Source organism: Ascaphus truei, chromosome 5 (assembly GCF_040206685.1).
Source record: "Ascaphus truei isolate aAscTru1 chromosome 5, aAscTru1.hap1, whole genome shotgun sequence".
Classification (NCBI taxonomy): domain Eukaryota; kingdom Metazoa; phylum Chordata; class Amphibia; order Anura; family Ascaphidae; genus Ascaphus; species Ascaphus truei.
Genome location: NC_134487.1, coordinates 210,031,862 through 210,043,023, shown reverse-complemented (window position 1 = coordinate 210,043,023; position 11,162 = coordinate 210,031,862). Strand labels below are relative to the sequence as shown.

The window sequence follows — 11,162 nt, the reverse complement described above, 5'->3', positions numbered from 1 at the left end:
TAACGTATTGTCCCCAACAGTCCATGAAATGTCTGTAAATATAACGTGCAACAATGTATTGTCAGATGTCTGCGCCCAGGACATTTGAAAACGAGAATTCTCCATGTATTTACTGGTACATTTTTATAAATAAATATAAGAGATTAAAAGAAGACCAGCAAGATCAGACTCAGCAAGGGGAGTGTGCAAGTAGACACCATAGCAACATTTCAATTGTTTAGAACATTAAAATTGAGAAAAAGAGAATCAAAAATAAAATAATCTGACAAATCTTTATTTTAAGCATTATATAATCTAAATGAGCCCATTACATTGTTGCTTACAAAATGTTTGTGCACCATGTGAGAATACCTCCAATTCTTAACAAGTGCAACAAAGGCCTAAAATTGTAAGTATAACCAGTTGACTTACCTACTCTTTGGATACTATTATAATTCTTATAGTTTCTCTCTCCCCCCCCCCCCCCTCCCTTAAAAGAAAGCTTCAGTAGAAGGACTAATTTTATTGATAAAAATAGGATGGTCAAATGAATTGTATGTATTTAAAAAAAACAAAAAAAAACCCACGTCGATTCATATTCGGAAAACAAATGAAAAAAGACTTTCAATAACACGAAATATGAAGAAAATTAAATACTCCAAATGTACAACAGTCTAGCAAGCGGATATACTGCTTTTATTCTGTTTTGAGAGCAAGCTTCCTTACTCCATCCACATAGTTTACTGGCAGCACCCCCCATAGTCCAGTATGAAGAATTTCTTTGAAGTATACAATAAACCCTTTCCCCACATGTTCTGAGAAACCATGGACGAACATATGGAACTTTACATAGAAAATTAGTCATTTTTTTAATATATGGGAAAAAAAAAGCTAAAAAATAAAAAGTAAACATAGAACTAAATCAATACAATAAAGAAATTATATAGAGTACTGCAAAAACACAGTAAAAGATTGACTTTTGCCCATTTCTGCTCAGGATACTTGTGAAGAGCTTTGCTCCCAAGCTAATTTCCTTTCTTCTCATTGAGAGGCATATTTATTGTTTATCTTCCTTCTGATCTGGTTTCTGTTCCCCACTTCCAGAGCCCTCTCTGTCCGATGCCATCTGGTAAAGGTCAAAGTGAAAACATTAGAAACTAATAGAAATCCAGTCACTTGTAAGACAATTAATGACCATACATTTATATTACACTATTACACATCAGTGAAGTAACATCTTCTCTAGGTCACCACCCCCTTATAAATACAGAGGTACTGCCCTGCCTGTCATTTTGAACCAAAAGAATTATAAACAAATGAAGATACATGGTTTTGCAAAGTTGAAGCTTGTATAAATTGTATGCATGTTCCTTTTTGAACATTAAATGCAAATAACTCAATAGGAAACAAGACAATTCAAAGGAACCAATCATTTATTTAATTTTGCTTGAAGTTTAAAAACATTTTTAGCTTAGCTTTTCTGTACATGAACTAATTAGGAAGGCAAGTAGATTCAAACTTTAGTTTATAGCCTTGTCAAATCCTAAAGGCAGACCAAAATTACTAACTCACCATGCAAATAATGACCAATGAAACCTACCTTTTTGTATGCAGTCTCAAAGAGTTTCAGAGAAGCTTGTTGGAGGGATGATGCAGCTTGTCTAATTGTCTCTCCAGTTTCTGTGTCTTTGCGAGCCAAGAGTTCCCTCACTTTGCTAATCTCTTCCTTCAGCTTGTTGCACTATAGGAACAAAATGGAATCAGAATATTAATGAGACCTGCACAACTTCTTTACTAGAACATTAGCACTGTAGAATAGAACATGATTAAGTTCATACAAGTAGTTAAAAAAAAAAAAAAGTTCTTACAAACATTTTGGGATATTTGCATTCATCTCACAGTAGCAGTGCTCAAAAATTATATATATCAATATCACATTCTTAAAGATGAACATTGTCTTGTTTCCTTCAAAAGTTATAGTAAATGTATTTAACCATAGTGCCAATTCTTATTACATCAGGAAACAGAATACATTTTTAGCGTTGAAGAATGCAGTTGTTTTTCAAAAGACTAGTCATTTTGAAGACTAATCCCATTAAAACAAGGCCAAATCACTTCTAAAATGCTACATAAGTGAAAAGATATTTCAAGAATGCTACTGCATTCTGGACAATATTTCAAGCATAAATAGGTTTTTAAAACTGGTGGATATTGCTCTTAAAGTACCAGAGCAACACGCTATTTAAGTAATAATCCCCAAAGAACAGGGCATTATTGGCCAGTAATGCCCTGTTCTGAGGGGATTACTACTATTATAGGCTAAATGTAGACTTTTTTCAAAAATAGACTTTTGTATAGTTAAATAGCTTATTTTATTAAAATAAAATGGTAAATACAGGAAACCACCTCCATATACGCTTACACGGCAGATATCTATATCCACACACTGCCGCCCCTCTGTGTACACACACACCCACACCTCTAGACAACACAGCACTTCCTCTACACTCACAACACAGCACTTCCTCTACACTCACAACACAGCACTTCCTCTACACTCACAACACAGCACTTCCTCTACACTCACAACACAGCACTTCCTCTACACTCACAACACAGCACTTCCTCTACACTCACAACACAGCACTTCCTCTACACTCACAACACAGCACTTCCTCTACACTCACAACACAGCACTTCCTCTACACTCACAACACAGCACTTCCTCTACACTCACAACACAGCACTTCCTCTACACTCACAACACAGCACTTCCTCTACACTCACAACACAGCACTTCCTCTACACTCACAACACAGCACTTCCTCTACACTCACAACACAGCACTTCCTCTACACTCACAACACAGCACTTCCTCTACACTCACAACACAGCACTTCCTCTACACTCACAACACAGCACTTCCTCTACACTCACAACACAGCACTTCCTCTACACTCACAACACAGCACTTCCTCTACACTCACAACACAGCACTTCCTCTACACTCACAACACAGCACTTCCTCTACACTCACAACACAGCACTTCCTCTACACTCACAACACAGCACTTCCTCTACACTCACAACACAGCACTTCCTCTACACTCACAACACAGCACTTCCTCTACACTCTCAACACAGCACTTCCTCTACACACACACACACACACACACACACACACACACACACACACACACACACACACACACACCACACACACACACACACACACACTAAAAAAATGCAGCCACTTACTAAACTTTGCACTCCCCCCTACCTCTACAGCACAACACAGCACCTCTACACACCCCACACACACACACGCTACACCCATAAACACTGCTGCTGACACTGACACTGACACCTCTACAACAGCACACACAAACTGCTACTGACACACACACACACACACACTGCAGCCACAAAGAAACTGCAGACAGCCACTTATTTGCTTTGCAGACTCTCTCTCCCCTCCCTGCCCCCCCTCCCCCCCCCAATTCAACTGAAAATCTCAGTCAGCTCGGGAGGGGGAGGAGTCAACCCATGGCTGATACGTCCTGACCAATCCCCTGCCCTGTCTCAGAGCTGTTACTTCAATCAGACGAATCCCCTGCCCTGTCTCAGCTGTTCTGAAAGCTGATTGGCTGGAAATAAACACATTGAAAACTACACGTTCTGCTGCTTAAATTCAGGCATTACTGATTAGATAATGCCCGGAATTTTAACCAATCAGTAATGCCCGGAATTTTAACCAATCAGAGAGCAGGGTTTTCCAATAATGCCCTGAATTTTACTGCTTTAGCCTATAATACAGAATAATATAACCAATGGTCAATAAACTGTTCTGTCGTTTTGTAGGTAAAGACACTTGGTTATATCTTGTCAATTTACTACAAGAGCTAGGGCACAAAAACCACAGCTCCTTTCTTTAAAACAAATAGGTCCAAATTGCAGGAAGTCAACATTGAAATCGTGCAAACAGAATACAATTCAAGTTAGTAAAATATTATAACATTGTATCCTACAGGAATATCGAAATACAGTAATGCATTCTGCAATCATTTGTACCTTCCTCTTCAAACTTTTGTGAAACATTCCTCACAAGTTTTAAATTCTACTTTCCTTTAAACTTTAGTCATTCAAATACCGATTAATTTATGCTGAAGGAGTGGCTCAGCCTTTTAAAACAGATTGATGCACGGGAACCCACTTGGAGAAAAGCACTACATGAAATATAGCCGTTACTTTATTGCAACTCGTCTAGCTGCTTTCTTGTACTACGGTGTTTGCAACTGCATACTCTGGAAGTGTCTTGAACAATGTCCACAATAGCAGAAATAATTGCGTCTCTGTTCGAATCGGACTGTTTAAATCATGCTAGTAATCAAGCCTGTCTATGAACTATAAAATGTACTCTTTTTTGTTGAAGTGACGAGAGAGAAAAAAAAAAATTCCAACCTCATCAGCTGGCAGTTGGTCCTTAAATTCCTCCATCTTTGATTCGGTGTCATGCACAATTCCTTCCGCATTATTTACTGCTTCAACACGTTCCTAAAAACAAAAAGCATAACATTAATAAAATATTGCGGCTGTTATTCTATGAAGCGCGATCTCATCGATCGATCCAACATAGCAATCCACATTTAAAGTCAATGGGGCTCTCCGTGCAATAATGGTCAGACCGGTGTTATTGCACTTTATAAAAGGATCTAGAAGTATTGCATTCAGTGTAGAAAAATACTAAATATACACCTTTGTGGTTTAAAGTCTATGCATTGAGGGGAACTAGATTTTGAAAATGCATAGCAGACACAAAAGACCAGAGTACAGCTCAACCCCCTTATAACGCTGTGCTCAAGGTCCAAAGAATAACATTGTGCTATAAGCGGATCACGTTGGAAATAATGTACAATTGTATGCATTGTACAATAAAGTATTTAAGATACCAATAAATCGTGTTGTAAAGTATTCATAAATACAAAAATTGGGAGCCACGCTTGAAACGCGTTATAAGCGTGTGTGTATAATATATATATATATATATATATATATATATATATATATATATATATATATATATATATATACATATACATACATATACATACATATACATACATATACATACATACATATACATACACACACACACAGTGGTTGACAAATCACAAAAAAATCTACTCGCCACCTAGTACCAAACGTATGCTGCTTGGGCCAATAGGAGCTCGCCACGATGTTAAATCCACTCGCCCGGGGCGAGCAAATGTATAGGTTTGTCGAACACTGTATGTATGTATGTATGTATGTATGTATGTATGTATGTATGTATGTATGTATGTATGTATGTATGTATGTATGTATATATATATATATATATATAAAATAAAAAATCCAGCATCTTCACTTAAAAAAAATGAATAGGAATAACCAACAGCTCCTTTAAAACCAGACTGCAACTATTTTTCTATTATTTGAAAACATGATAAAATCAACATTCCAGCCCCCTCCCTCACCTTGGACCCAGGAGCATAGACGCCCAACCCCCCAGCGATGTCGTGACAGCACCATCTCCAGAACCACAACAATCAGTCACGGCTACAGAGACCTTAAGTCCTACTACACCCGTACATATAAAATACCCCATGCCAAAAAACATTCCATTGCATTGTTAACCCCCTGTGCCATATTGAGAAGGAGCAGACATTCCTGTGGTCATTTGTGCTCGGATCTTGGTTCCATTGGCACCAAAACTCCCATAGAGACCAGATGCAATTATACATCTGTACCAGAGCTTTCTGCAGCTGGCTCAGTTTCCTCTGTCCCATTATCCCATACAAGTTCAAGTGCAGAGCAAGCAGCTGCAGGAAGCCACTTCCTGTATGTGGAGTGTTACAGGAGGCTCAGGTACTGATTGCCATGTCTGGGGAGAGGCAAAGTAACTGATGAAGGCAAATAGGGAAGTTGTTCTATGTAGGGCTGGATCCTTCATGTCCCCAGCCAAATAAAAAGACTTCCACAATCCCTACAAAGCCACAGGAAGAGCTTCTGCAGTGGTAGGGGGATGGATTGTGGTGAGAAATTGATAGAGGCAATGTGATACAATGCGTAGACAAGGGGGCAGACAGAGGGAGCGAAGGAAATTAAAATGGAGAGTGAGATTAAGCCAAACAATGGCCTAAAACAAAAATAAATAAATAAAAATTTATAGCCCGATTACAATCTTATATTTTGACCCTCCACTGAACTTTATTCACTTTACTAAGAGGAGAGCATTGAACTTTTACTTTAGAAGTGCAAATTTATTAGATTTATGAAAAAACATTTCATAACTAACCTTTTTCCTTCTGTCTTCCTCAGCAAACTTTTCTGCATTCTTGACCATATTCTCAATATCATCTTTGCTGAGGCCACCAGAAGATTGTATAACAACTACAAAACAAAAAAAGTGTTGGGGTCAGAGAGGTGGTCCTAAATGTAAATGTAATTAAATAACTGAAAAGAAATTTACTTTGAAATTTTTTAAAGATAGTTTGTCCAAACATTGCCTTAACTTATCATCACCAGTCTTCGTTCAATGACAGAATGTAGCAGGATAGGACACACAAGCAGCATGGTATCAAAATAGCATACATTTCAGATAACTAGATTTACAAAATGGAAATATGTCTAATTAAGTCTCAGGTGATTCATGCAAAAATATATATTGGCAGAGAATCTGAACTCAGGGACAGTTCTCTTCACAATATTGAAGCTCAACATACTTTTTGCGGATGTAAAAAAAAAAATATAATGTCACCATTTTATTTGATGTTACTTTATGTGGTTCAAAAGAAAACCGTTAGTTGATTGTCAATACACTTCCTAGCTGGGGCTTTATTTGGTGCTTAAAAGTTTGGGTTACTTTAAAAAAGCTGGATATAGATCTATTGTCACTTGGCAGAGAAAAGCTCCGGATGTTGAAATTTAAACCTTTAATAATGCTGGATCGAGCCCTTTGTCAAAGCCCCATGGCTACAAACTAGAATTCCAACAATGGCCAGAGCACTTTTGGGAATCGGTGCCTCCTAACCATGCAATCAAAGCAAAAGCGGTTTTTGAAGTGAAACTTCTTTGCAGGCACCAAATCAGTTTTCCAGGAGACGGAAGTAGGTTATGGAAGTGACGTCAGTGCTGGCAGATGAGGCCAACACTTGCCTCCATACCCACAGTCGTCTGCAGCCATCAGTAGAAGCGCTGAGGCATCCAGCGCTGACCGAGGTCATTAGTAGAAGTGCGGAGGCGTCCATCTCTGCGCATACATCAGCGGCGCCATCATAACACATTCACACTGGCAGCTATCCCCTTCAACGCATGTGCAGAGGCTCTGACCACAGCCAGCGAGAGCCGTCCCCCTCCACGCTTGTAGAGGCGCTGATATGCACATGCGTAGAAGAATACTAATGCCGGTCTCCGGTGCGCATCTGCAGAGGCCTCTGGAGCTCGGCAGCCGTCAGCGCCAGTCACACAGTTAATACAGGGGGTGTGTACCGAGCACACACGTTCCAAGTCAAATTTCTTTGTGTTTGGTCAAGGAAATTGTATTTTGATTTTTAATTAAAAACATCACCAACACAAATTCAATTTCTGTGACAAAACAGTGACAAGAGACAGAAGTTTCGCTTAAAATGCGCGTGCTCGAGACCCACAATTTTTTAATCTGTTTTGGAATAAAGTCCAGAAAAAACGCTGAGATCTATTCAAATGCTTCTGTCTAATGCCTCCTCTCCACTGCATCTTCAGTGAGCAGCAGGGTACAATCCATAACGGAGAAAGGAAAAGTAACAGCCAGATTCAAATAACTCGCCAAAACCTCCACGTAGTAGAGAGAAAAAAAAATAAAGAGACTGATATCGTCCCAAGAAAGTCCCAACACTGAACCCGGATGCAGGAGTGTTGAGGCTTTATGTACTGGCTACCACAGGTAAAACATACAGAACACCCACAAGCTCATATTGAACCCCCAAAATAACCACAACATATATATAAGCTTATAAGTGTCACAGAGGAGTGCTATTGAGCATGGCAATATACATTTAAAACCAGAGACGAACATGAAACACAGACAGAGCTCAATGCACATCCAGCGAAACTTTATACACGGTACAGTGCCTAAATATACATGTATAGATAACTATTAAATAAAATGGTCTTTTAGTTTAAAATTTTGGCCAAATTGTTGTAAGCCCGAGCCACTGCACGGCAGACCACATCAGATGTGGTCTGCCGTGCAGTGGCTCAGGGGCTTACAACAATTTGGCCAAAATGTTAAATTAAAAGACCATTTTATTTAATAGATATCTATACATGTATATTTAGGCACTGTACCGTGTATAAAGTTTCGCTGGATGTGCATTGAGCTCTGTCTGTGTTTCATGTTCGTCTCTGGTTTTAACTGGCTACCACAGGGACATACGTAATCATTCTTAACATTGTGGAATTAAACCGTGTTCAGCTGTGGGTAGGAAAAATATAAATCTTGACAAATTTGGTTTCATCAGCCCATATAAGGCACAAAAAAGAAAAATCTAGTTGGGCTGCTTAACACAGCAACTTCTATTTTTAATGTCCCCATCTATGTGCTTATTTTGTCTTGTATACTATACTACTGCAGTAAAGAATTGCTTACACACCGATGACATCCTAAAAATAAAAGTTGTACATATGGATTGTTAAAAAAAAATATTAAAAAAAAACAAATCAAGACAAGAAAACAAATCTTCAGAAAATCCAGCAATAAAAACCTACTTTGCTGTTCACGGCCTGTTCCTTTGTCTTTCGCTGAAACATGAACAATACCATTGGCATCAATGTCAAAAGTGACCTCAATCTGTGGCACTCCACGAGGTGCTGGTGGCATTCCAACCTAAAAGAAGTTAAAATATTCCACTGGTAAAAGTTGTGTTTTCTGCCTTCCACTTTAAATACATACCAGCCCAGATTGAAATGGCTTACAGGCCACTGAGACAGCTGGTAAAGTAAACCATTACGGTTTTCCTATACCCAGCAGAGGTCTAAATTTTGTGACAAGCAAATCAATAAAATACGAAAAAAAACAGACAAAATTACATAATTTATACACACAAGTGAACGAAGGACAGGGTTATACTGAATACATTAACTAGAACCAATTGCTACCTTCGGGGAAAAAATGCTTACATTTTTATTATAAAGTGGTGGATGGGGTTTTTTTTTTTTTTTTTTTACATTATACATCACATTCCTCACAGCCTCTGAAAAAGTTTAGCTTTGATCTGTCGTGTTTGCAAACTATAGAGCAGCGGTTGTGATCAGAGTGCTGGAGGGGCCGTGGTGCTCGTGTCACGGCCCTGCGGGCATTCAAAGGGTTAATGTTGGTCAGAGAAATAAAATATGGACACCAGGTCAGTCTCACCGACAAGCCAACAGAAAAGTATTTGGGACCCACCAATGATGTGGCAAAGGATGAATGAATAAGTAAGTATTGAGAAAAATATTATCCAACAACTTGTTTTTAGAGGTAAAACTTTAAATGTGTACGGAAGAGCTACTTGATTCAGATTGAGCCAAAAAGGGGATGCTCTGGAGATCTTTTTTTTGCCAAACTATCTTTAAAGGGAGAGGGTAGATTAAATAAAATCCCTGCTCAGCTTAGTACGTTCACAAACCAACTATAAAATCATTTAACAATTCTAAGTTTGTTTTTTTTATTTGACAAAATCACATGATGTTCAAACATCACTCCTATTGGTCATTAAAACAAATAATTCGAAGAAAACTTAAAATGTTGAATCTTTATTATTTTGAGAACCTAAACATGTCGTTTTTCTTTAAAGTAACTAACCAGTGTAAATTGACCAAGAAGTTTGTTGTCGCTGGCCATTTCGCGCTCTCCTTGACACACTTTAATCTCCACCTGAGTCTGTCCATCAGCAGCGGTGGAGAACACCTGAAAATATAAAACAAAATTAAAATGCCTGTAATGTTTAGATTTTCTTATGGTGCAATGGTTTTAATTGTAAAATCATCAAATATGTATTCAATTACAGTTCAAGATGTTAGAACGAAGACTTAAATAAGCTCCAATTAATAAAACTGGCCCTAAAAGTGCTACAGTATACTGGTATTACAATTTGCTTAGTGGAGTGAAATAATAAAATAAAAATGATTCTCTTAAACCGTCAATCCAAGCTGTTTTAAATTTATTTTTTTCATTGGACTGAAGCAGGGGGTCTCCAGAGCTAAACCCCATTCATTTCAATTCTGGGGGCACCCTGCTTACGGAGATACTTTCCTCCGTAGAGGGTGCCGGTAGCAGCTCTGCGTAGTAGGGTTCATGTTCTGGTGGAGTTTCAAAGCACCCGCACCCTGCGGGCCAATATGAGGCTGTGACACCATCCGGTTCGGGTTCCTATTAGCCCATGTGACGCATGAGCTTTAACCCCAGCCAGAGTGGCTACCGTCAACAAAAATGAGCATCTCTAGAATCAGTGGGGACTCAGAGCTGAAATCAACGTGGTTCTGCTCCGGAGACCCGCTGCTTCAAACCAGTGTTCAAAAATTAACGTCATGAATTGCACCTTCAAGTAAAAATATTTTCTGTTTCCAGAATCATAACGAAGGTAAAAAATTTAAATCTAAATTTATAGCAAATACAAAAAACATACACTGCTCTTGAAAGTTCGTTGTTAAAGCTCTAATGTTTTTAGTGTAGAAATACAGAAACCGGGCCAAATAAGAGTTAATGGTTTCGCACTTATTCCATATTATCAAAGTTAATTCAATGTCAATTTTAGAAATCTACGTGTCGTCATAAATTAATGTATTTAAATCAATACATAAATGCAAAATAAAGTAAATTGCTACATAACAGAAAATAGCACTACAAAAGCACAGGTGACTGAAGGGACATTGTCCGTTTGAAATGAATACCTTTCATTTCTCATGCATACGTAGCATGCATAATGGGGAACACCTTCAACATCTAGTTTTGACACACACACACAACAATAACGAGGACTATCGTCACATGCATGCAACAGATGAAGGAACACAGTACCACGCAAATAAGTACTGTCCAAAGGACTATCGTAGTCTACATAATCCAATGTTTTGTTTCCTTTATGGGACCTTCATCGGGGTAGAGGGAGAATGGTGACAGGATA

General features: G+C 38.4%; 1 protein-coding gene across 1 annotated transcript in view; it reads right to left on the bottom strand.

The window, feature by feature from the left end:
- Positions 1-258: 258 nt before the first annotated feature.
- HSPA9 (heat shock protein family A (Hsp70) member 9) overlaps positions 259-11,162 on the bottom strand; it is a 35,686-nt gene continuing 24,782 nt past the window's right edge. Inside the window, exons 12-17 of the mRNA XM_075601633.1 lie at positions 9,842-9,946; positions 8,767-8,884; positions 6,317-6,411; positions 4,441-4,533; positions 1,580-1,720; positions 259-1,105 (exon numbers count right to left, since the gene is read on the bottom strand). Of these exons, the coding sequence (XP_075457748.1) occupies positions 1,037-1,105; positions 1,580-1,720; positions 4,441-4,533; positions 6,317-6,411; positions 8,767-8,884; positions 9,842-9,946 (621 nt within the window). The 3' untranslated portion in view covers positions 259-1,036. The remainder of the gene's footprint in view (positions 1,106-1,579; positions 1,721-4,440; positions 4,534-6,316; positions 6,412-8,766; positions 8,885-9,841; positions 9,947-11,162) is intronic.